This window comes from Bos grunniens, chromosome 29, assembly GCF_055505025.1.
Source record: "Bos grunniens cultivar Pamir isolate PY7600 chromosome 29, Bosgru_T2T1.0, whole genome shotgun sequence".
Lineage (NCBI taxonomy): Eukaryota > Metazoa > Chordata > Mammalia > Artiodactyla > Bovidae > Bos > Bos grunniens.
Genome location: NC_141193.1, coordinates 5,916,518 through 5,941,273, shown reverse-complemented (window position 1 = coordinate 5,941,273; position 24,756 = coordinate 5,916,518). Strand labels below are relative to the sequence as shown.

Below are 24,756 nucleotides of genomic sequence, written 5' to 3'. Positions count from 1 at the left end.
TCTGTTCTGTAAGTTCATTTGTATCATTTCTTTTTAGAGTCCATATATAAAGGTTGTCGTATGATATTTCTTCTCTGACTTAACTTCGCTCAGTATGACACTCTCTTAGGCCCACCCACGTTGCTGCAAATGGCATTATTTCATTATTTTTAATTGCTGAGTAATATTCCACTATATATCTGTACCACATCTTCTTTATTCATTCCATGTCTGGTAGGCCCTGATTTTAGAGTTCTAGACATTGAGAGGCCTCTGCTGTCGTAGGGCCAAGGACATTATAATGACTTGATGGCACCACAGTGCAGGGTAGCTAAGTCATCCCAGATAGCACAGGAATCACTTGGCCACAATGAGAGAGCAAGGTGAGAACGTTAACTAGGGCCTCCCAGCCCACAGACAGACCTCAAACATCTAGATCAAATGGCACGACCTTTTTATAAACAGAGAGATGGAAACCTGAGAGTCAGCCTTGGCCAAACCCAGCCGCTGCCTCACCAAGTCTGGGGCCAAAACCCAGGCTAAGGCTAGGGTAATATACCAGAGCTCAGCAAGGCCTGCACCCTGGTTCCGGTGCGGATGGAGGGGGCTGGCTCTGATTTCGAAACTCTCCTTCCTCTCCTGACACTGGCAGCAAAGTGCAGCCTCTGCAAAAGGGATGCATGCGACGGCTGAAAGCAGCCACCTCGCAGTGAAGGGCCCTCCGCAAGGTCTAGAGCTAGCCAGGCCGGCTCCCCACCCCTCCCCATACTCCCATTCCCGCCTCCCGTGCGCCCCACCCCCAACCTCGCGGGCAGAGTAGAGCCCAGGAAGGGGGCTTCAAGCAAAGCTGGTAAGCGGCATCTCAGAAGTGATGGGGTTGTGGTAAGCCAGCAGCTCGCATCCCACCCGCACAGTCAGGCACGTTCGGGTACCCGCGGGGCCTGGCGTAGGAAGATCCGGGTGCCTGGTCAAGTGGGGGAGCTGCCGGGGTAACGCTGGTGACCCAACAGCCGCGGGACCGCGGCCCGCAGAGCACGCAGGCGCGCAGGCGCGCGCGCACGTCCGCTCGCCGGGCCGCCGGACCCCTGGCCTCGCTTCTTCCCCTTCCGGACCCGCGAGGACGGGTCTACGCCGTGCCTGGATCGCCCCCTGCAGGGCGCGGGCTAGCTGCACCCTGGCCCCGCCCCCCGGAACGCCCTCCGCAGACCCTTCCCGGCCAAGACCCGGGGCTGAGACCCGGGGCCCGGCTTCTGCCCTGGCGCCCGTGGTCGGCATCGCTGCTTGGCGGCGCCCCTCGCCCGTCCCCGGCGCGCGCCAGCTCCGCCGAGGTTTCGATGGCTGCGAAGCAAGGCGGGCACCAAGCCCGACGCCCCGCCCCGCCCCGGCACCGCCCCCCCCGCCGGGCCCCCCCTCCCAGCCGCCTGCGCCGCCGCCGCCGCCACTGCCGCCGGGGGCGCGGGGGCTGCGGTGGGCGCAGCTCCGGCGCGGCGCGGACTGGAGGCGAGGGGCCTGCGCCAGGTCCCCAAGCCGAGGGGGTACCGGGCCGCCCCCGCCGCGCCCGCCCGCCCGCCCTCCCAGGATGCGGCGCTGAGGCCCAGCATGGCAGGCCCGGGTCCCACCTTCCCGCTGCATCGGCTCGTCTGGGCGAACCGGCACCGCGAACTGGAGGCCGCGCTGCACAGCCGCCAGGTTAGGAGGTCCACCGGGTCCCGGGGTGGTCCTCCTGTCCCCCACCCCCAAATCTGTGCTCTCCATCCCGGAGGCTGCCCGCCCGGCCGTCTCTCCCTGGAGGTCCAGAAGTCCAGGTCACCTGCCCCTCGAGCTTGGGCTCCTGGCCTCGGGGCTCCCAGCGCTGGGCCTGGGCCTGCCGATCTCCCCACTTCGCACTGCATCCAGTCTCCGAACTCGCGCTGCACCACCCCTGAGCCCAGGCTGAGAAAAGCAGCTTGGTCCTGGTCCCCAGGCCAGTCCTGACTCTTGACGTCAGCGGCTACATCTCTACCTGACCAGACGCCCCCCTCCACCGGGCCCCCAGCTCTGACTCCGGCAGAGGGCAGGAGAGGTGGGCAAGCCCTTCCCACCTGCCCCCTCTCTTCCCTTGCCAGGACACTCAGGCCACTGGTGCCATTTCCACCGCCTGTCTGCAGTGACTCCCGCCCCTGTTCATCCCCGCGGCCTCCTTGCCCTGGCCTCTCCTTACTTGCCCTGCTGTGTCCCATCTCCCCCAGCATGACATTGAACAGGAAGACCCCCGGGGGCGCACCCCGCTGGAGCTGGCCGTGTCCCTAGGGAACCTGGAGTCCGTGAGAGTCCTCCTTCGACACAATGCCAACGTTGGCAAAGAGAGCTGTCAGGGCTGGGCAGGTACTGCAGAGGCAAAGAGGGGCTTCCTTGAGACCGGCAGCAGGGGGTGGTGTGGGGGAGTGAGCAGCCCAGACTGGGGCCGTCTAGGGAATGCCCCTCAGGCGCCTGGTGCCCCCAGTCCTGCAGGAGGCCGTCAGCACTGGGGACCCTGAGATGGTGCAGCTGGTGCTCCAGTATCGGGACTACCAGAGGGCCATGCAGAGGCTGGCCGGCATTCCGGAACTGCTCAACAAACTCCGCCAGGTGCAGCAGGGCGCGGGGGTGTGGCCCGTGTGGGGAGCGTGGGGCGCCATGGAGGGGGCCATGACAGACTCTGCGGGGTCACCCCGCCAGGCCCGGCCGTGGAAGGACACCCAGCCTGTGCCGCAAGCTTTCCTGACGCTGTCAGTGGGGTCCCTCCCTCTGGACCCCAGCCCAGGATCGGGCAGGAAAGAGGGGCATCCCGGCCCCCGTGGCTGAGAGCGGGCCCTTGGGGAGGAAAGCCTTTGCCAACGTAGAAGGTCCTCTATGATGTGTCCTCTCTATGTGTCTCTGTGGTCCAACTCACCCCCCACTCCAGCCAAACCCTGCCGAGGAAAGGGTGGGCCTGAATAGGTCTGCGAGTCCTCAGGCTATAACCATTTGCAGGCCAAGGGGCCAGGCTCAACCCCACCACTGGCCTGCTTATGTGCCAGAAATCTCAACAGAGCTTTAGGTGGTGGGTCTCCTGGTTCACGCACATTTCCTGGAAGGAGGATTTCATCCAACTTAGCGGATGTGGCCTGGACCCCAGTCCCCCCTTCTCAAAGCACACGGTGGGCGGGGGGAGGGGTGCCCCGCTGGGAGAGTTCACTGCCTTGTGCCCTCCACCCCAGGGGTTAGGCCCAGAGGGAGTCACTGTGTCCCCTTTTCAGATGAAGACTCTGGGACCCAGAGGGGACAGATGCCCTCAGGCCCCCCAGCAGGCAAATGGTGGGCTTGAGCCTGGCCCTCAGGCCTGCAGATGCTGATAGCCTGAGGACCTGTTTAGGCCGCAGATGGCCCACCCTTTGCTGGGCAGGGTTTGGCTGGGGTGGGGGTGAGCTGCACCACAGAGACACATCGAGACCCGCCAAGGGGCTGGGCGCCCCACGGGGGCTGGCCCTGCTGCAGGCAGGGAGGGCCCTGACCGGCATTCTGGTCTCTCTCAGGCCCCCGACTTCTACGTGGAGATGAAGTGGGAGTTCACCAGCTGGGGTGAGTGGGGGCCTACCTCTTGGCTCCCAGGGGGCCCGGGGTGGGGCCTGGGGGAAAGAGTGCCAGTGACCTCTGTGACCCCCCACAGTGCCCCTGGTGTCCAAGATGTGCCCGAGTGACGTGTACCGTGTGTGGAAGCGGGGTGAGAGCCTGCGGGTGGACACCAGCCTCCTGGGCTTCGAGCACATGACTTGGCAGCGTGGCCGGAGGAGCTTCATCTTCAAGGGCCAGGGTGAGCTTGGGGGGCGGGGGCGGGGGGTCCCCGCCAGTCTGCGGCAGACCAGGGTCCCAGGCCTTCCTGTGAGGACAGGGCCATCCTTTGTCTGATGGAGGTGGGGTGGGGGGACCCGGAGCCTGAGGCCACAGCCGGCAGCAGCGGGCGACTGAGGGGTCCCGGGGGGGGGCCCCGTGGCCGCCGTCTGGACCTCACGCTGATCGGTCACCTTCACACCCTCGTGCTGGTGCGCAGAGGCCGGAGCCTTGGTGATGGAGGTTGACCACGACCGGCAGGTGGTGCACACGGAGACGCTGGGGCTCGCGCTGCACGAGCCCGAAGCGCTGCTGGCCGCCATGCGGCCTAGCGAGGAGCACGTGGCCAGTCGCCTCACCTCTCCCATCGTCTCCACGCACCTGGACACTCGCAATGTGGCCTTCGAGAGGTCAGTTGGGGCCTGGCCACGCTGCGGGTAGGGATCTGGTTCAGGCCTCTGGGAGGCTGAGCCACCGGCAGAGGCCTCTTGGATGGGGCATGGGGGGTCACTGCAGGCCCAGTGACTCCTGGACCACCTGCCAGTCTGGGACCTGTGACACCTTCAGGCCCCTGCACGCCTGTCTGTACTGGCAGCTGTCTCCCAGGGAGGAGGCTAGGTCAGGGTGTCCCCAGTTTCCTGACTTCTGACCTCACATGCTTTCCCGTGAGACAAGGATTGAGGCTGTGGTCCAGGGCAGCTGTCTGTACCAGAGCTGGCTTCTCAGGGGTGCAGGTGTGTCTAGGCCAGGGTCCTTTGTGAGTGGCGAGGAACCTGTCACAACAACACATACCCCAGTTCCAAAGCAGACTTCAGAAACACTTGAAGAAAAAAAAGAAAAAAACAGCTTTCTTGTGATAATAATTTTATATACCATACGGTTTACCTGTTTTAAGTGTACAATTCATTGGTCTTTGGTATATTCACAGGTATGTAACCAGCACCACCATCCAACTTTAGAACATTTTTGTCACCTCAAAAAAGAAACCATGACCCCTTTCATCGACTCCCATCCCTTCATCCCCGCCCCCAGCTAATCTACTTTCTGTCTCCATGAATTTCCCTGTTCTGGATCATCATATGAATAGAATAATACAATATGTGCAGTCTTTTGTCACTGGCCTCTTTGGCTTAGCATAATGGTTTCAAGATTCATCCAAGCTGTAGCATATAATGACTTCATTCCTTTTCACGGCCAGATCCATTGTATGAATACCCCACATTTTGTTTATTCATTTGTCCATTGACGGTCCTAAGGATTATTTCCACCTTTTGACTGTTGACTATTAGACTATGAATAGCGCTGCCTTGAACGTGAGTGTACAAGTTTTTGTGTGGACGTCTGTTTTCATTTCTCGGGTATTTACCTAGGAGTGGAATTGCTAGGTCATGTGCTAAGTAAACACAGATGTCTAATTGAAGAGCTGCCGGACTTCACTGAAGGGGCTGTGGCACTTTACATTCCCATCAGCAGGATATGAGGCTTTCAGTTTCTCCACATCCTCACCATCACTTACCACTCATTTATTTCTTTGTTTGGGGGTTATCACCATCCTGGCAGGTATGAAGGGGTACTCGTTGTGGTTCTGATGTACATTTCCTTAATGACTAATGATACTGAGCAACTTTCATGTGCTCGGCCATTTGTGTATCTTCTTTGGAGAAGTGTCTATTCAGATCCTTTGCCCATCTTACAAATTAGGTTATCTTTTTAATATTGAGTTACAAGAGTTCTTCAGGTATTCTGGATATAAATCCCTTATCAGGTACATGATTTGCAAACATTTTCTCCCGTTCTGTGGGTTGTCTTTTCATTTTCTTGATGGTGTCCTTTGAAGCACATAAGTTTTTGATTTTCCCGAAGTCCAGTTAATCTATTTTCCCTTTTGTTGCTTGTGCTTTTAGTTTTATATCTAACAATACTTTGTGGTCAAATCCGAAGTCATGAAGATGTTCCCTTATGTTTTGTTCTGAAAGTTTTCTGGTTTTAGCTCTCGCACTTAGCTCTTTGATATGTTTTGAATTAATATTTGTATATGGTGAGAGGTGAGGGTTCAACATCATTCTTTGGTATGTGACTATCCACTTCTCCCAGCACTATTTGTTCAAAAGACTATTAATTCCCATTAAATGGTCTTGGCACCCTTGTGGAAACATCAGTTGACCAGAGACAAATGGGTTTGTTTCTTTATTTGCAATTCTATTCCACTGATCTGTATGACTCTCTTGATGCCAGTACCACACTATCTTATTAATCACACATTGCTTTGTAATAAGTTTTTGAAATCAGAACATATGAGTCTTCCGACTTTGTTCTTCTTTCTCAGGATTATTTTAAGTATTCTGGGTGGGTCCCTTGCAATTTCATATGGATTCCAGATTCAGTTTGTTTCTACAAAGAAGTCAGGTGGGATAGTGTTTGTGTTGAATCTGTAAAGCAGTTTGAAGAATAGTGCCATTTTAATAATGTTAAGACTTCTGCCGTGAACATAGGTTATTTTCCCATTTTAGACCTTTAATTTTTTTTCAGTGATGTTTTGTAGTTTTCAGAGTGTTTTGCACTTAGAGTAAATAAATTTATTCTAATGTATTCTTTTTGATGCTACTATAGATTATTTTCTTAATTGCTTTTTCAATTGGTCATTGCAAATCTATAAAAACATAATGGAGTTTTGTATACTGATCTTATATCCTGCAACCTTGTCAGACTCATTTTTTTAGTTCTAAAGGGTTTTTAGTGGATTCCTCATGATTTTTTGTATGTAAGATCATGTCATCTGTTAATAGTTTTACTACTTCCTTTCCAAACCAAATCCCTTTTATTTCTTTTTCTTGTCTAATTGCTTTGTCTGAACTACCAGTAGAATGTTGAATGGGAGTGGCAAGAGCAGACATCTTTATCTTGTTTCTGAGCTTAGGGGGAAAGGGCAGTCTTTCATCATTTAGTGTGAGGTTAGTTGTAGGCTTCCCTTTATCAGATGGAGGAAGTTCCCTTTTGTTGCTAGTTTGTTGAGTGTTTTTATCATGAAAGGGTTTGCTATGCTATGCTATGCTAAGTCACTTCAGTCGTTTCTGACTCTGTGCGACCCCATAGACGGCAGCCCACCAGGCTCCCCCGTCCCTGGGATTCTCCAGGCAAGAACACTGGAGTGGGCTGCCATTTCCTTCTCCAATGCATGAAAGTGAAAAGTGAAAGTGAAGTCGCTCAGTCGTGTCCGACTCTTAGCGACCCCATGGATTTCAGCCTAACAGGCTCCTCCGTCCATGGGATTTTCCAAGCAAGAGGTACTGGAGTGGGGTGCCATTGCCTTCTCCGATGAAAGGGTTTGAGTTTTGTCAAATGCTTTTTCTGTGTCTATCGATATGACCATATGACTTTTATTTTCATTCTATTGATACGTGTTGTTGTTCAGTCACTCAGTCGTGTCCCATTCTTTGTGGCTCCATGTATTGGAACACACCAGGCTTTCCTGTCCTTCACTATCTCCAGAGTTTGCTCAAACTCATGTCCATTGAGTCAATGATGCCATCCAACCATCTCATCCTCTGTCGCCCCCTTCTCCTCCTGCCCTCAATCTGATGTTGAACCAATCCTGTATCTCTGGGATAAATTTAGCTTTGTCATGGTGTATAATTCTTTTCATATATTGCTAGATTTGGTTGGCTAGTATTTTGTGTCCATATTCATAAGAGACAATGTTTTATAGTTTTTTTGCACCATCTTTGTCTGGCTTTAGTATCTGGGTAATGCCTCAGAATGAGTTAGGCAGTGTCACCTCCTAGTCTATTTTTTGTAAGAGTTTGTGAATAATTGGTGTTAATTCTTCTTTAAAAGTGTAGTGGGATTCTTTGGTGAAACTGTCTGGGCTGGGCTTTACTCTGGGTAGTTTTTTATTTTTATTTTTACTACTTCAGTCCCTTTTCTCATTACCAATCTATTAGACTGTCTATTTCTTGAGTTCATATTGGTAGTTTAGGTCTCTCTGAAAGTGAAAGTGAAGTCACTCAGTCGTGTCTGACCCTTTGGGACCCCTTGGGCTGTAGACTGCCAGGCTCCTCCGTCCATGGGATTTTTCCAGGCAAGAATACTGGAGAGGTTTGCCATTTCCTTCTCCAGGGGATCTTCCTGACCCAGGAATCGAATCTAGGTTTCCTACGCTGCAGGCAGACTCTTTACCATCTGAGCCACCAGGAAAGCTCTAGGTGTCTTTAGGATTTGTTCATTTTATCTAAATTATCTAATTTGTTGGGGTACAATTTTTAACATATTGTTTTATTTATAACCCTTTTTATTTCTGTAATGTCAGTGGTAATGCCGTCTCTTTCGTTTCTGATTCTGGTAATTTGAGTCTTCTCTCTTTTCCTGTCAATTCCATTGATCTTTTCAGAGAACCAGCTTTTGGTTGAATCAGTTTTCTCTATTGTTTCCTATCCTTCATTAATTTTCACTCTGATATTTATTATTTCCTTCCTTCTGCTTGCTGTGGATTTTAGTTTGCTATTTCCCCAGTGTCTTACTATGGAAGATTGGGTTACAGCTATACATCTGCCTGTGAGCATTGCTTTAGTTGTGTCCCACAAGTTTTGATACGTTGTATATTCATTTCCATTCATCTCAAAGCATTTTCTGATTTTACTTTTGATTTATCGTTTGATCCATTGGTTATTTAGGAGTGAGTTACTTTCCACATACTCATGAGTTCCCAATTTTTTTTTCTGTTTTTAATTCTAATTTAATTCAGTCGTGACTGGAAAACATCAGTCTGCCGGTTCAGTCGCTCAGTTGTGTCTGACTCTTTGTGTCCCCATGGACTGCAGCACGCCAGGCTTCCCTGTCCATCACCAGCTCCTGGAGTCGGAGAACATACTTTGTATAATTGCTTTCCTTTCAGCTTTGTTGAGGTTTCTTTTACGGCCGAGCATGTAGTCTGTCCTGAAGGATGTGTATTCTGTTGCTGTGGGGTGAAGTGTTCCAAGGACATCTATCAAGTCTAGTTTATAGCGCTTTCAAGTCTTCTGCTTCCTTGATCTATCTACTCGTTCTTTCCCTTCTTGAAGGTGGGGTTATAAAGTCCTCAACTATTATTGAGTCAGACATATTTTTATTTTTAAATTTTTATTGTGGAAAATTTAAAGCACATAGAGTAGTATAATGTACTCATCACTCAAACTTTAACATGTATCAACATTATGCTTTTTTTTTTTTTTTTTTGGCTGTGCTGTGTGGCATGCAAGATCTTAGTTCCTTGACCAGGGATTGAACCCATGCCCCTGCAGTGGAAGCACTGGCCCTAACCACCGGACCACCAGGGAATTCCCAACATTTTGCCAATCTTGTTGAATCTACTCTTGCACACTTTTTTCCTTTTTTTCTTTTCCTTTATTTTAAAGAACATCCCAGATGCTTTATCAACAGTACATGCATCTGTACGTGACTGTAACGGATAAGGAAGTTTTTAAACTGAGCCCCAACACTGTTAGCAAAAGTGAACAATTCCCGCAGTACTTCCTCGTTCTCAGTCCTCTGTTCATTTGTCCGAGCTGTTCAGGCAGCCTCTTCACGGTTCCTGTGTGTTTCACGGCGGGAAGTCTAACTGGAGGGGGTCTTTGGAAGGGACGACTTTGGCCAGAGTTGGGGGGGTGTGAGTCCTCATGAGCTCCTGTTTGGTCTGTTTCAGGAACAAATGTGGTATCTGGGGCTGGCGGTCTGAGAAGATGGAAACCGTTAGCGGCTACGAGGCCAAGGCAGGAGAGCCTAGTGGTGGGGGCTGGGGTAGGAGACAAGGCCCAGGAACTCTGCCCCTTCTCCGCATCCACCCTGTGTGGAGGGAGAGACTGAGCAGTCCACGGGCTCTGGAAGCCCCGTGTGTCCCCTGCTGAGCCCACAGGGATCACCCACAGCACAGACCCCTGCCTGGATCGCCAAGATGAAGCGAGGAGCGTTTCCCCTCATTAGTGACTCCCTGGGGTTCAAACCCCACCGCCTCCACTGCGGGGAGCGAGATCTCACCTGTCCCTGGAGACAGGAGGCCTTGGGTCCTGTGCTAGTGAGGCTAAATGTGGGGAACAGGCTCCGAGCCCCCAGCTCCCCGTGTCCCCCCTGCTCCCCAGGTGTACAGTGCCACCAACGTGGAGCTGGTGACACGCACACGCACGGAGCACCTCTCTGATCAGGACAAGGCGAGGATCAAAGGTAAACCGAGGTGCGCCTGCCTGCTGCCCAGTCACACCGTATGAGGGGGATCACCCTTGTGTGGGGTCAGGGCCAGAGAGTCTGGGCCAAGCTGGGAGGTGTCCCCATTCCCATCTACTCTGCCTCCCACTACCCAGGAGGCTCCCAGGGTGGAAGGTGGGTGTGGGCAGTCTGGGGGCAGTGGCCCCAGGTCCCCTGATGGGCTCCACCCCTTCTCCTTAGGGGGGAAGACTCCATTCCAGTCCTTCCTTGGCATGGCCCAGCAGCACTCCTCCCACAATGGGGTGAGCCAGGGCTGGGGGGCAGGTGCTGGGGGCTGGCTGGCAGGGGCCACTGGGCAGGGCCAGGCCAGCACCTCCAGAGTGCTAAGCCTAGTCCTGGGGCCCACGCAGGCTCCTGTGCAGCAGGCAGCCAGCCCCACAAACCCTACAGCCATTTCCCCCGATGAATACTTTGACCCCAACTTCAGCCTGGAGTCGAGGAACATCGGCCGCCCCATTGAGATGTCCAGCAAAGTACAGAGGTGAGGTCTGGGGGCTGGTTGCAGGCTTCCCTGTGTGCCCCCAAGCCCTTGTAGACTCCCCTCACCCACGGGGCTCCCTGGAGTGGGGGGACCATTCACCTAGCCAGCTGCCTTCTAGACTATTCCCTGGGGGTAGGGGCCTGGCTTTGGCTACCATGGTCCTCAGCACCCAGCTTGGGGCTTTGCTTAGAGGCCGGGTCGCTCTTTCTGGTGAATGAATGGATGGCTTTCTATTCAACTGAATGAGCACCTGCTGGGGGCCAGTTTATGGCAAAGGGGAAAGGCCCAAGGCTCTCACACCTCCTGGCTTTGGGGCCAGAGGAATCATCTTCCCCTCCGAGAGTTTAGAGCCCCCTTGGTAAAATGAGAACAGTCACATTTGACCATCCGCTCACAAGGTGTTGGGAGGCCCTGATGAGGTGTGAGTTCTAGAACTTCCCATGGGCCCTGCACTCTACCTGGAGCTTCACATGGGCTCCCTCAGCCAGGGGCTGGGATGTGACCCTAGTGGTACAGTCCTAAACTGTGTGTGTGGTGGGGAGGGGGGATGCTGGACCCAAGAGGAAGCCATGTGCTGAAGCCATGTGCGAGGTGCTGGCTGTGGGCTGAGGAGGAGGAGGGGCCAGGCTGAACCTGGGGCCTGGGGACAGCCTGGGCTGTAGGGCCAGAAGGACATAAGCTCCCAGGGTAAGGAGGCAGGGGCCGCTGAGCAGAGAGGGCCCCCCAGGCCAGGCAGAGAGCATGCATAGAGGTAGAGTAGGTGGGCCTCAGCAGAGGGGCCACCAGAGGTTCCTTGACCCACATCCTGCGGCTGGCCCGGCAGGTTCAAGGCGACTCTGTGGCTGAGCGAGGAGCACCCGCTGTCCCTAGGGGACCAGGTGACACCCATCATCGACCTGATGGCCATCAGCAACGCTCACTTTGCCAAGCTGCGTGACTTCATCACCCTGCGCCTTCCGCCGGGCTTCCCGGTCAAGATTGGTGAGAGGGTGGGCGGGGCAGCAGGAGGGTCCCAGGCAGCACCGCCCCCGCCCCGCCCGCCCCGGGGAGTGGCGGCAGGGCTGGCTGAGGCTGCCGTCTCCTCACAGAGATCCCCCTCTTCCACGTGCTCAACGCTCGCATCACCTTCAGCAACCTGTGTGGCTGCGATGAGCCCCTGAGCTCAGTTTGGGTGCCGGCGCCCGGCTCTGCTGTCGCAACTTCAGGTACCGCTGCGGGCGGGCGTGGAGCCATGAGGTTCGCCCGCCTCTGTGTGCCGGGGAGGGGGCTGAGCACGACCCCTCTGCTGCACCCAGGGAATCCCTTCCCCTGTGAGGTGGACCCCGCCGTGTTCGAGGTGCCCGAGGGGTACAGCGTGCTGGGTGCGGAACGCAGCGAGCCCCTGCGTGACGAGGATGATGACCTGCTGCAGTTTGCCATCCAGCAGAGCCTGCTGGAGGCGGGCACGGAGGCGGAGCAGGTGGGCTGCCGGCCGGGCCCGGGCCCTGGGCGTGGGCCTGGGTGGCAGAGGTGACAGCTCAGGGTTCTGGCTGCTGCAGGTGACTGTCTGGGAAGCCCTGACCAACACCCGGCCTGGTGTCCACCATGCCCAGGCCACGGCCTACGAGGAGCAGCTTCAGCTGGAGCGGTGAGCTTGCTGGGACCTAGCAGGGCCAGGTCTCAGTCCTGCCCTGGCTCAGGGTCTTGCCAGCCCTGGGGGCTCTTGGCTGGTGGGGGGTAGGGAGTGGGGAGGTGCTGGCCCCAGGACCCCACACCCTCTTTGAGGCCATGCTCCATCTTCAGGGGTGCCCACCAGGGAGGGTGGCAGGCATGAAGCCTGGGGAGACAGGACCCTGCCATGTCTCTTCTCTCCAGTCTTCCCGTCCCAGCCTCCCTGCCCTTATCTGCTCCCTCCACAGCCGTGGCCCAGCCCTCGGTCCCCTCCCCAGCTTTAGCGCTCACCGGTCTGCTCTCCCCTCTCATACCTGGCCTGGAAGGGCCCTCCAGGAAAGCCTGCGGATGTCCACAGAGCCCGGGGGTCCAGGCTCCCCACACAGGACGCCCCCAACCCCGGCCCCCCCCAGCTTTGAGGAGCAGCTTCGCCTGGCCCTGGAGCTGTCCTCTCAGGAGCAGGAGGAGCGGGAGCGCCTGGGGCAGCAGGAGGAGGAAGACCTACAGCGGATCCTGCAGCTCTCGCTCACCGAGCACTGAGCCCCCGCCCTCGGGAGGGCATCTGGGCTGCTCCCCCACCCACTTTTGTAATTTATTTATTTATAAACACTCAGCTGCTGGGCTCAGGGGCCTGGAGCCCTAGAAGAGGGGAGCTGGCCTTGAGACCAAGATGGAAATAAAGAGACCCTTAGCAGCAGGCTTGCTCTGCTCAGTGTGGGGTTGGGGTGAGGGGGCCTGGTGGGGGGTACCAAGGCGAGACACTGGGTAATGGCCTTAGGACTTGGATTTGAATCCTGACCGTGGCCCGCTTGGCTTGTTTCCTCAGCTTTAAATGAGACCCCCTCCAACACTCAGGGCTGCTGGGAGGGTAAGATGAGCCGACAGGTGTCAAGCGCCCTCACTGGGTAGGTGCTCCGTGAACATCACTTCCCCTGAGGCCGGTCCCACCTGCTGGAGACCCGGGCTTTCCTGGAATTCGGGAAGGGCAGAGGCTGGTTCTCCAGGTGGCTCGGAGGTGGCGTCCCCGCAGCCCAGGCCTGGGTTCCTGCCCCTACCTACCCTGGCAGGTTCGACTGCAGTGACATTAGACAAGTCACTTCCCTCTGCCGCGGCCCTGAACCTGCTCAGCCCCGCCCAGCTTACCTCCAAGGTGGCCCCGAGGACCCCTTGTGAGCCTGTGGGTTCGTTCTAAATCCAGCCTGACATCCCCTGAAGCCGAGTGGAAGTGCCAAGACCAACTAGCAAAAAGAAAGAAGTCTGGGGTGCCTCCACTTAAGACCCACCGTGTCTGGTCCTCTCCAAGACTTGGGTCCTCACCCCTGCCTCCCTGGGCTCCACCTCTGCGGGGTAACAGGATGGTTGAGGCCCAGAGCACAGCTCAGGTGACCCAGCCGGGCGGAGCCGAGGACTGGGGCGGGGGCGCCTCCTGGGAGGAGGGACCGAACCCTGGAGCGCTGCGTAGGCTGTCTTTTCCCGCCGCCAGGGCCCGGCGCCTCACCTGCGCCCCGCCCCCCGGCCCCGCCCCTAACGTGCCTTGAGGGGCGGGGGCGAGGCGGAGACGCGGAGGGAGGGGCGGTGGCCACTGACTGCGGGCTCCGCAGGCCGGGCTGGACGGGTGTCTGGCCCTTTAAGGTCCGCCCCGAGGAGGTGCCAGGCCCTGGTGGCGCCGGACTCTCCTTCCTGGTCCTGCGGGGCAGGGACCGTCCGCGGGGCGACGAGGGAGGGCGCCGCGCCATACCGGCCCAGGGGCCCCCGGCCTGACCCCATGGCCCTGGTCACAGTAAGCCGCTCGCCCCCGGCCAGCGGCCACTCCACGCCTGTGGGGCCCACGGTGAGTCTGGCTTGGCTGTGGTCCTGCCCACGCAGTTGGCTGCCAGTTGGGCCTGGGGGAGTGCTTGCTGCCCACGGGCAGCCTCCCCTCAAGCCTGGGGGTGTGCGGAGGGGGCCTTCACGTCTCAGGCTGGAGCTGCTTGGGGGAGATCTTGAGGCAACCAGGAACTCGGACCAAGGCAAGATCCGGAGCCCCGAGCGCCCGCGGAGGCCCTACCCCGCTCTGGGCCCAGACCTGGGCCAAACCCTCAGGCATCTCCAGCAGCGCTCCCCCTCCCTTACCTCCGGCTGCCGGCCTGGACCTGGGCCCGGCCCCGCCAGTGTCTCCACGTGGAAAGTGGACTGGAACAGAAAAGGATTTGACACCCTTTCTGGTTCCTTTCCCCACTGCATTGGCGGGGGGGGGGGGGCGGGCGGGACGAGGGAGGGGGCGGATCCCTGCACCCCCAACCCCAGCACCCTGAACCTGGGGAGGAGTCCTTTCCCACCACTTTACTCTGCCCTGGGGGCTGCCTTCTCAGCAGGACCCGGTGTCCCAGCGCAGAAGCCGGCTCCAGCGAAGGTGAGCACCTCTCCCCACACACACACCTCCATTCAGACACCAGGCTTGGCCACTGCCCTCTGGGAGGACTTGCAGCCAAAGCCGACTACTTAGTATGTGGGGACAGAGTTGCTAGTGGGCACAGCTGGCTGCCTTTGCTTCCATCTTCCCCCAGTCAGTTGAGGCTCCTTCATCCACTATCCTGGCCCTGGCTCTGGCCAATGGCAGGGCCTGAGGACTCCTGGGGCCCCACCAAGTTCACAGTTATTTATTGAGTTAGGCAGATGGGAAGGGAAAGTTGGGCTCGAGGCTTGAAAGCCACCAAGGCAGTGGTTCCCAAAGCACTGAGGTGGCATCACCTGGGAACTGGGTAGGCACCTTCTCAGGCCTCCTCTCCAGGCCCACTGACTCTGGGGATGGGGGCCAACACCTGATTTAACAAATCCTCCAGGCGGTTCAGGGGGGTTGACTCCCCTGTCCTGAGGGGTGGGATGGGCTGTCACGGTGTCACTTTTCCCCTGCTCCCCTTCCAGGCAGAGCTTTGCAGTACTCCGAGGGGCTGTCCTGGGACTGCAGGATGGAGGGGATGATGGAGATGCTTCCAGGCCCAGCCCAGAGCCAGAGGAGGAGCCCCCCGGGGAAGGGCAGCCCCACGGGGACCAGACAGACAATGGGCACGGGCCCCCGAGTCCCGGTAGGCAGGAGCAGAGTCAGCACCTGTGCCTCATGGTGGAGCTGCTGAGGCCACAGGATGACATCCGCCTGGTGAGGGCCCGTCCAGAGCCCCCTGGTCCCCTGAAAAGGGACAGAGCCACTCCTCAGGTGGGAGGGGAGAGTGGAACAGAGCCAGTGTGTGTTTGGAGAGCAGTGATGTGAGGGCAGGGGGGACCCTGGGGAGCGTAGAGGTTACCCAAACCACGATGACTCTGCTGTTTCAGCTAGCGTTGTTTGAACAGGCTGAGGTGGTGTCTTCAGGTCTCTGGAGAGAGCTGGGAGAGGATAGGGAGGTTTGTCCCACCTGAGCCTATAGGGCAAGATTAGGACCAAGAGTGGGGAATTACCCAGAGGCGGGTTTCTGTTCAACCAGCACAAGACCTTCCTGACCATGTGAGGTGCCCACAAAGGGACTGGTGCTCAGGGGGGCCTGCTGAGCGCCCACCGTGGGCTGGTGTCCTGGAAGGGCCCATGTGAGGATGGGACACAGGTGGCAAAGTGAGAACCAATTCCTGGATGCCTGTGGAACATCTCACTGTCTACAGCAAGATGGGAAAAACGAGACACAGTCAGTCTTTTAAGGCAGAAGAAGCACCACCCTTTATTGTGAGATTGGGTCCTTAATATTTCTTTGGTAACAAACATTTCTCGAATCAAATTATGGTAATGGCAACTGGAAAGGTGTTTTTTAAACTTCCTACCTAGCAGGAAAAAAAAAGGGGGTGATGTCATGCCCACACTCCCCTTTTTTCCCCCACGTACATCCCCTTTGAGAAAACTCTTTTTAAACATTTTAATGGACCATTAAATCCCAAAGCTGGGAACCACTAGACTGTAACCCCTGATCTGGTATCTGGGGAGGGAGGGGTGGGTGCAGAGGGAGCAGGTGGAGGTCTGTTCCCGACCCAGATGTGTGTCAGTGGGGGTGGGGAGAACAGGGCCCCTGGGCCACTGCAACCCCAGGCTTCTTCCTTCCCGTCTTCTCCAGGCAGCCCAGCTGGAGGCGGCTCGGGCCCCCCGGCTCCGCTACCTGCTGGTCGTTTCCACCAGAGAAGGCCTGAGCCGGGATGAGACGGTCCTTCTGGGCGTGGACTTCCCTGACAGCAGGTGGGAGCAGGGGGAGGAGGAACAGGAGGGCCTGTCTGGGAGGCGCTGGTGCTGAGGGACCTTGCCCTCTGTCCCTGCCAGCTCCCCCAGCTGCACCCTCGGCCTGGTTCTGCCTCTCTGGAGTGACACCCAGGTGTACCTAGATGGAGACGGGTAAGACGTGGCACCTGGAGGGAATGGAGAGGAGAGAGAAGGGCCAGAGGGTGAAATAACCAAGTGTGATGTCTGCCCAGGGGGTTGGTACTGGGGAGCACCTGCAGAACTCTGGGCTTGGCCTACTCTCTGCTCCACCTGAGATCCACCATGTGAGCCTGGGCGAGTCAACTAACTTCTCTGGGCCTCAGCTGCCCCACATTTGCAAATGGCTTATTTTGAAGCTCAGACGATCTGTATATGTTCTGAGGACCAGCCTGGTGAGGTGGCTAGTGGGTAGCCCTCTCAGAGGTGCTGTTCTAGAGCCAGGTCCCACCCCACCGGGTCTCCCACAGGGGCTTCAGCGTGACGTCCGGTGGGCAGAGTCGGATCTTCAAGCCTGTCTCCATTCAGACCATGTGGTAAGGGGTGTGGCTCCACCATGGCTGCAGGGTCCGGGGAGGGCTGCTGGGAGGACGGTGTGACCCGGCCTCCCCTCTGTCCCAGGGCCACGCTCCAGGTGTTGCACCAAGCATGTGAGGCGGCTCTCAGCAGTGGTCTTGTGCCAGGGGGCAGTGCCCTCGCCTGGGCCAGCCACTACCAGGACAGACTGAGCTCTGACCAGAGCTGTCTTAACGAGTGGATGGCCATGGCCGACCTGGAGTCTCTGCGGCCTCCCTGCGTGGAGCCCAGCCGGTCAGTCTGGGGAGGGGGCTTGGGGGGAGGTGCCGCGGCAGAGAGGGGAAGGGGCCCTGCACTGACAGGCTTGGGTCCCAGGCCCTCAGAGCAGGAGCAGATGGAGCAGGCGATCCGGGCCGAGCTGTGGGAGGTGCTGGACACCAGCGACCTGGACAACGTCACTTCCAAAGAGGTGGGCCTGGTGCGGGGATGAGTGGGGAGCTGGGCCCTGGGTGGGGGCCCTCTGGCTGGGCACCAGAGTGGTCCTCTCCGTGGAGCCTCCCCTTTAGTGCTCCTCCTGTCTGAGTTGTTCCCACGTGCTTGGCCTCAGCTTCTCTGCTGTGATGGGACGCAGTACTGTCCTCAGAGGCCCCAGAGGCGAGGGTGGGGCGTAGGAACCTTGCAAGGCGCCCCAGCCTCGCCTCACCCACCTGCCTGCAGATCCGCCAGGCCCTGGAGCTGCGTCTGGGATGCCCTCTCCAGCAGTACCGCGACTTCATCGACAACCAGATGCTGCTGCTCATGGCCCAGCAAGACCGGGCGTCCCGCATCTTCCCCCACCTCTACCTGGTGAGGTAGAGGGGCTACCTGCAGGCTGGGGGTGGGAGGTGGGGATGGCCAGAGCCAGCAGAGACCGAATGACACGCTCTCCCTGTTCCCAGGGCTCAGAGTGGAACGCAGCGAACCTGGAGGAGCTGCAGAGAAACAGGTAGGATTTCGAGCCCTCTCACAACTGCCCACCCTCCATCTTCCCCAAGGGGAGACCTGGCCAGAAACTCCCAGAACCCTCTCGGCAACCGCTAACTCTGCTTCCAGCTCCACCCCAGGGCTGTTCCCCTCCTATGGGCTTAGGCCAGGACAGGGGAATACCTATCTTGCTGATTTGCTAGCAGCTCCCTGGTCCCCTCTACCCTCTCCCTAGCTGTAAAGCAGAAAAGCCCCTCTCTGCCTGACCACGTCTCTTGGAGAAGGAAGGGCCCCTCTCTGGCTGCCTGCTCCCAACACTTCAGTCCCTTGTCCACCATGGGCTTTTGGGAAACCTATGACAAGGGTCATAGGTTTTAGCTATTGCACATCCAGCCAGGCTCAGCTGAGCTCCAAAGCCCTTCTCTGGGGACTTGCCTGGAGGTCCAGTGTTACGACTCTGCACTTCCAATGCAGAGGGTGTGGGTTCGAGCCCTGGTCAGGGAACTAAGATCCCACGTGCTGCACAGTATAGCCCCATTCCACCCCAAACCCCCACCCTGGAAAAGCCCTAACTGACTTCTGATGATAAGATAAGGACTTGTGCTGCAGACGGCCAGCAGCTACCTGGGAGCGAGGCGGGGAGGGGAGGACAGTACTCAAGCCCAGTGGGGTAAACCGATTTGCTCAAGGTCACAGTCACCTCCTCTTCCCACCGCAACTGCACCACCCCCGCCCCCCACCCCGACCCTCAGCACCGAGAACACTCAGCGCCCAGGGTGCGCTGGCTCCAGGTCAGCCGGGCTCGTGCCTGGGCTGCAGGGTGAGCCACATCTTGAACATGGCCCGTGAGATCGACAACTTCTACCCCGAGCGCTTCACCTACCACAATGTGCGCCTCTGGGACGAGGAATCGGCCCAGCTGCTGCCCCACTGGAAGGAGACCCACCGCTTCGTGGAGGCCGCCAGGTAGGGCCATGCCACCCCACCACCCGCCCCACCTCAGCCACCTGCCCTCTGCAGCCTGTGCCCATCGCCTGCCTGCCCTGCCCTCCGCTTTGCTGGCTCTCAGGGCCCTCACCTCCTTTCCCCTATGCTCTGGGAGGGGAGCCTGCGAGCTGCCCTGCCCCTGCACAGCACAGCAACGGGTGGGGATGGGGAAGCTGACCACGTGTGGCTCCACAGGGTGCAGGGCACCCGTGTGCTCGTCCACTGCAAGATGGGCGTCAGTCGCTCAGCTGCCACAGTGATCGCCTACGCCATGAAGCAGTACGGCTGGAGCCTGGAGCAGGCTCTGCGCCACGTGCAGGAGCTCCGGCCCATCGCCCGCCCCAACCCCGGCTTCCTGCGCCAGCTGCAGACCTACCAGGGCATCCTGACTGCTAGGTATGCGGTGGAGGGACAGGGAAGGGGGCGTGTGGTGGCCGCTGGGGGTGGCCGCTGGGTCAGGAAGCTGACTCAGGGCCCCCCTCACAGCCGGCAGAGCCACGTCTGGGAGCAGAAAGCGGGTGGGGCCTCCCCAGAGGAGCCCCTGGCCCCCGAGGTCTCTACACCGTTCCCACCTCTTCAGCCAGAACCGGGGGGCAGTGGGGAGCTGAGTGTCATGGGGTCAGAGGACAGCCAGGCAGCCCCAAAAGAAGCGCCTGGGTCACGGCCCCGTATCAACCTCCGTGGGGTCATGAGGTCCATCAGCCTCCTGGAGCCGCCCTCCGAGCTGGACAGCCCCTCTGGTGATGCTGACCTGCCAGAGGTGAGCCTGCGGCCACGGGAGGAGCCAGGCTGAGGCAGGGTGGGGGCCTGAGAGGAGGAGGGGGCAGATGGCGGGAAGACGAAAGAGCCCAGGACTGAGGCTTGGCTTGGCCCTGAGCACGGGGCTCCTGAGCAGGCGGGCCATGCCCTGGTCTGCTCCTTTTCATCCGCTCAGAGCAGCAGAGGAGACACAGGGAGGACAGGTGAGCAGGAGCACAGCCTTGGGACAAGGCTATCTGGCGGGCTCCACGGCCAAACAGCCCTAGGCTGGCAGCTGCAGGCAGCTCTCGGCCTGAAGAGGGGACTTGGTTCCTGAGGCTCAGGGCTGCCCAGACTTGGGAGAGCATCCTCCCCAGGCCAGGAGCTGCACAACCAACTGCTGAACCCAGATGGGTGTGGACGACCTCAGCACCCGTTCCCAAAGCAGAGGGGCAACCCATCGAAGGATGGGGGTGCAGAGTGTTCACAGCACTCACGCAACCAAAGTTGTGGCTGGATAGCTGAGCGCTCTCCCTCTGCTGAGAGCTGCAAGGCACAAGTCTAAGACCAGAAGCTGGCCCCTGCCTTGGGAATTCACCCCCTGCCCCCGCCATGTGACTTGCGGCCAAGGTGGCTAACCCAGAGGAAAGACAGAAAGACGGCTCATCTCACAGAGGACGGGGACATTTGGGAGAGGCTTCCTGGAGGAGGCGGCTCTGGGTGTGGAAGGCTGGGGGAATTGATGGGGGGTGTCAGTGTTCCTCGCCCAGCACCCAGCTCAGGGCCTGGCATGGAAGACATGTCCCTTGTGGCACATGGGACGGACTGTACAAAGTAATGGGGGCAAGAGGAGGAGCGGGGGGCTAAGAAGGGCTTCTGGAGGCCACACGGGCAGGTGAGGAGCAGGGGCAGGAGGCCTGGGGTGCTGCCTTCCCTCCTAGGGAAATCTGACCTGTGAGTAGCTCAGTGTTTCTGAATTCACTCAACAGACATTCTGCATCTACCCTTTTCACAGTCCTGCCCTGTAAAGACCCCCCTGACTCTACAGTCTCACTCTTCCAGGTTTTTTCTTCAAAAGAATCTTCAGATGAGGACCCTCCCCAGCCCTTCCCTCAGCCCTCAAGCGCCAAGGGAGGCCGGCAGGTCCGCAGGGGGCCTTGGCCTGCCCTGAAGTCCCGCCAGTCTGTGGCAGCCCTCAACAGCGCCGCCCTGGTGGCCAGCCGGACCCAGGCCTTCCAGGAGCAGGGGGAGGCCGGCTGTGCGTCCACACCCAGGCACCAGAAGATTGTGAGGCAGGCCAGTGTGGACAGCAGTGGGGAGGAGGGCGAGGTGTGAGCCCCCACGCGTGCCCTGCCCCCGTAGACACAAGCAGAGGCGCCCGAGCACAGCTCCCGGGGCGAGCGCCCCTCAGTCCTGTCTGTTCACAGTCCTCTCAGGAGGAGGCCGCAGGCTCCTGTTACTACAGCCTCAGCGCCTACAGCCTTAAGTCTCCGACCCATGTCCACCTCTCCAAGGGCTCAAAACTTTCTCCATATTTGGGGATGTGGTAGAGACTGAAGGTGCCTTTCGGGCAACAGTACCCTAGCTTCATTCGCAAGTGCTGCCTGAAACACACACTTGAAGCCACAGATGTAAAAAACAGAGTTTCCCAGTCAGAAAGGCTCAGGCTCCCTCCCTCTCCCACTCCCTGTCCCACTCCCGTCTGCCTCATCCCCCCAGCCCTGCCATTTCATTCCTGAGGCCCTCCAGAGAACCATGGGCCCCCCTGCAAAGGCTGAGAGTAAACTCCATCCTCAGTGCCAAACCCCTCCGATGGGGCTGGCGGTCGGCCTGCCTCGCGCACCCTGCGAGCAGCCTGAGTCTGCTGCGGCCCCAGCGCCCTCACCAGCACTGCATGGAGCCCCGGGCACTGGGCCAAAGAGAGCCTTCTTTGTGCTTCACAGCCTCTGGCCAGTTTTTCATAGTCTTAATAGTATCTCGCTTTGTACTCAGAAATAAAAAACATTTTCATACCATTTTCAATTTGATGATAAAGCCTGTCAGTCCACTCTTTCTCTGGTTACATGAGGAGTCTGGCCTCTCGTTACCCCTTCCAGTCTCCTCACAGTTCCCAGGTATCTCGTGACAGGCCCATGTGGGCAGTGGTGTGTTTGGGGTGGGGTGGTTGGGAGGAAGAATGGGGAAGAGAAGAGAGGCCCTCATCTCCCAGGGCAGGGCCTGGGTAAATGCTGGCTGCACACGTCCCCTCCGGCAGGTCAGCAGGGGAACAAGTCTACACTGGGCAGGAGGTGCTGACGCTGTTGGGGCAGCGGAAGGGAGTTACCTATGAGGAAATGGAAGCTGCCAATGCCTATCTGGACAGGACCGAGCCTGTCCCGGAAACTAAGGTTCCTTTTGCACACTTGCTGCTAGTTCCTGAGCACACTTTGGGTCCCAAGAATCTTCCTGCTACAATGCAAGAGAGCCTCACTTTCTAAGCCAACCCACCACTGCCAGGGAAGAAGGAGCCACGATGGTCCTTTCCTCTGCCAAGGGGTTCTCTCTGTTCAGTTGCAGTGTTCAAGAAGAGTAGGCAGGCCCACCCTGTGCGTCCACACCCAGGCACCAGAAGATTGTGAGGCAGGCCTAACTCCTCTCCCCGCTTCCCAAGATGATGCAACACGGTGCCCTATAACTCTAGTCTGGTTGGGGGCGGGGAGTGGGCGGGTACAACTCCTTCCCTCACAGCAGACCTCACAGATGGGAGCTGGTGGCAAATGTTCTTGTTAACTGAGACTTCACGCTCAGTTCTAGGAGTGACTGTCTCACCCAGACCCAGGTTGGACCCCCAGCGCTGCTCTAACCCTGGTGGACAGAGACAGGTTCTAGCCCTAGCTTTATCACTTGCATCTTAATTCACCTTAAGTCTCTGTTTCTTTCTGTAAAACAAAAGGATTAAAATAGGAAATCCCTAGGCTTCCCCCTCCTGCTCTGATATTTTAACAATACACGTCACCTGTACATTGACAGAATTCAGCCTCAACGTGCCCTCTAGAAGAGGAATCGCTTTTCTGTGGGTAGCAGGTTCAGCATCACAAGGTAAGAGTCAGAAAAGCTAGATCTGAGTCTTGACCCACTAGGCTGACCCACCCTACTGAGCTGAGCCGAGAGGGGGTTGCCTGCCGTCTCAGGCAACCACGGTTCCCACCCAGGCTGCCCTGTCAGCAGTCCGAGGCCTAGGCTGGGGGGAAGTGGGGTGACAACGTCGGGCCCTGCCCTCCTGAAGTCTGTGCAGCTGGGAAGGCAGGATCCAATGAGGAACTCAGAGCTGCGGGGCCCACCGTAATCTATGGAGGACTCTGAGAAGTAAGAATTCACCACGTGGAGAAACAAAAATGGGAAGGGAAATTATCTGCATCAAAAATGCAGATAAATGATTAAGAACTATATGTATACTGGGAGTTTCCTGGTGGCTAAGTGGTTAGGATTCCAGGCTTTCACTGCTGGGGCCTGGGTTCAATCCCTGGTTGGGGAGCTGAGATGCCTCAAGCCAGGTGGCACCCCTACACCCTGCACCAAAAAAAAAGAACTGTATGTATAGATAAAGATCACACAAATTGCTAGAGGGGCAAAAAAATACAGTATCTTAAAAAAAGATATAAAATGAAAATAGCATCTCCATCTGATCTTGCCCTCCAATCCTTCACAGGCAACCACTGTTACCAGCTTGAATCCCTCCAAAAACATTCCATGCTTAAGTCATCAAATATATTTGTATATTCTTTTTAAAATATAAATTAAATCATTATTAACATCCTGCATTTTGACAATTTTTTTCATATCACAGAGAGTTGCACATCAATACAGTAAGCTCTGCCTAATTTTAACAATAACCACACATATCCTCTTTAATGGTATCCATCATTATTTAAGTGGTCATCTATCGATGGTGATTTGTTGCTTTGTTTCCATTTCCACTAATGCTTAATTACCTCTGTATATACTTTGTTGTGCACACATGACCATTAATTTCATAGTAAGTATTTCTAGAATCGCTGAAGCAGAGGCTATGTGCATTGTTTCCATTTTTTAAATTTTATTTTTCTTTAAAAATTTTTTTTTTTATTTTTGGCTGCTCCACCTGGCATGTGGGATCCTAATTTACTGACCAAGGATGGAACCCACGCCCTCTGCACTGGAAGCGCAGAGTCCTAACCACTGGACTGCTAGGGAAGTCCCACTATGTGCATTTTTAATTCTAAAAGGCACTACCTAATTTCCTTACCAGAAATTGCACTACTTTACAGAGAATGGGAATGCCTGTTTATGTTCTTAAAGGACTGTCCAATCTGCACATCAATCATGTCATATAAACCTTGCAACACTCTCAGAGGAGAAATGGGAGCCATTACAATTATCACCCTTTTTAGAAATAAGGAAACCGAGGCCCGGTAGCTCCTGGGCCAGCTCCCACCTCCACATCGTTCTTCCTCCGGCGGGCCCGGCTCGGCCCGGCCTGGGACGAGGCACCAGCCAGGGCATCCCCTCCTCAGGGCAAATTTTCAATCGGCAAGACGAAACCATCCGAAGACCGCGAGCCCACCTCTTCACCTCGCCTCCCAGACGCCTCAGAGCCGCGGCTACCAAGAGAAACTACCTTTCGGCCTCCACGGCCTCTCCTACGCCGGCAGCACCGAGAAAGGGCCCAGGCCAGCCGTGGAACCTGGCGGCTCAGAACGGACTGCGACGCTGGGGCGCCATCTTGCGTCTGTTCTTCTGGCCGCCGGGTGACAGTCTGGAAACCACATTTCCCAGTGTGCCTGGCGCCTTCGCGCAGGCGCAAAGATTCCACACACCCCCCCCCCGCCCCGTTTCCATAGGAACTTCACTCTCCCGAGTCCCGGCGGCTAGACTCTGAGGAGAGTCAGTTGTCTGTCTCTCTGTGGTGACCCGACGCCAGGACTGGGTCTATAGACTGTTGAGGGGGCAAAGTAAGAGCCCGAGGAAAGGAGACCAGGTGGCCCTGCCTCCGGGCTGGGGCCAGCGCTTTCCAGTTCTCCTCAGCGTCTGGGCGTCCTGGGGCCTCGGCGTTCTGAAGCGAAGGGGCCCGGGTTGGCGAGACCAACTCGAGCACTGGTCTGCGCGGCCCTGGTGGTCCCATTCAGCGTTTTGTCACCCCCTGCCAAGAGCC

General features: G+C 57.2%; 2 protein-coding genes and 2 long non-coding RNA genes across 15 annotated transcripts; 2 read left to right on the top strand and 2 right to left on the bottom strand.

The window, feature by feature from the left end:
- Positions 1-1,368: 1,368 nt before the first annotated feature.
- Positions 1,369-12,869, top strand: ANKRD13D (ankyrin repeat domain 13D). 6 transcript variants are annotated; one of them, XM_086385432.1, is made up of 16 exons: positions 1,562-1,668; positions 1,943-2,041; positions 2,208-2,343; positions 2,462-2,586; positions 3,513-3,558; positions 3,647-3,790; positions 4,028-4,217; positions 9,485-9,551; positions 9,918-9,999; positions 10,222-10,283; positions 10,392-10,522; positions 11,346-11,503; positions 11,611-11,727; positions 11,818-11,981; positions 12,061-12,149; positions 12,499-12,869. In XM_086385432.1, exons 4-16 carry the CDS (start codon positions 2,497-2,499, stop codon positions 12,710-12,712), a joined length of 1,554 nt encoding a protein of 517 aa, XP_086241558.1. In that variant the 5' UTR covers positions 1,562-1,668; positions 1,943-2,041; positions 2,208-2,343; positions 2,462-2,496; the 3' UTR covers positions 12,713-12,869. The 6 variants fall into 6 exon arrangements, 5 of the variants coding, with proteins under 5 accessions (XP_086241556.1, XP_086241557.1, XP_086241560.1 ...); XM_086385430.1 differs by lacking the exon at positions 1,943-2,041 and having other exon boundaries at positions 1,369-1,668; XM_086385431.1 differs by lacking the exon at positions 1,943-2,041 and having other exon boundaries at positions 1,383-1,668; positions 2,085-2,343.
- On the bottom strand, positions 9,164-13,679 carry LOC147341798 (uncharacterized). Its single transcript, XR_015158042.1, has 2 exons — positions 13,456-13,679; positions 9,164-9,513 (listed from the first exon to the last, which is right to left on the bottom strand). It is a non-coding gene; the product is annotated as an uncharacterized LOC147341798 (long non-coding RNA).
- A 183-nt stretch (positions 13,680-13,862) lies between these two features.
- SSH3 (slingshot protein phosphatase 3) lies at positions 13,863-21,601 on the top strand. 7 transcript variants are annotated; one of them, XR_015158040.1, is made up of 14 exons: positions 13,863-14,003; positions 14,527-14,564; positions 15,077-15,308; positions 16,246-16,364; positions 16,446-16,517; positions 16,853-16,918; positions 17,004-17,192; positions 17,274-17,367; positions 17,616-17,744; positions 17,837-17,883; positions 18,614-18,827; positions 19,044-19,244; positions 19,335-19,608; positions 20,649-21,601. XR_015158040.1 is itself a non-coding variant. In XM_086385426.1 (14 exons), exons 1-14 carry the CDS (start codon positions 13,938-13,940, stop codon positions 20,919-20,921), a joined length of 1,947 nt encoding a protein of 648 aa, XP_086241552.1. In that variant the 5' UTR covers positions 13,863-13,937; the 3' UTR covers positions 20,922-21,601. The 7 variants fall into 7 exon arrangements, 5 of the variants coding, with proteins under 5 accessions (XP_086241552.1, XP_086241551.1, XP_086241555.1 ...); XR_015158039.1 differs by having other exon boundaries at positions 14,524-14,564; XM_086385426.1 differs by having other exon boundaries at positions 18,681-18,827.
- LOC147341796 (uncharacterized) lies at positions 15,833-24,396 on the bottom strand. Its single transcript, XR_015158046.1, has 2 exons — positions 24,223-24,396; positions 15,833-16,531 (listed from the first exon to the last, which is right to left on the bottom strand). It is a non-coding gene; the product is annotated as an uncharacterized LOC147341796 (long non-coding RNA).
- Positions 24,397-24,756: the final 360 nt, after the last annotated feature.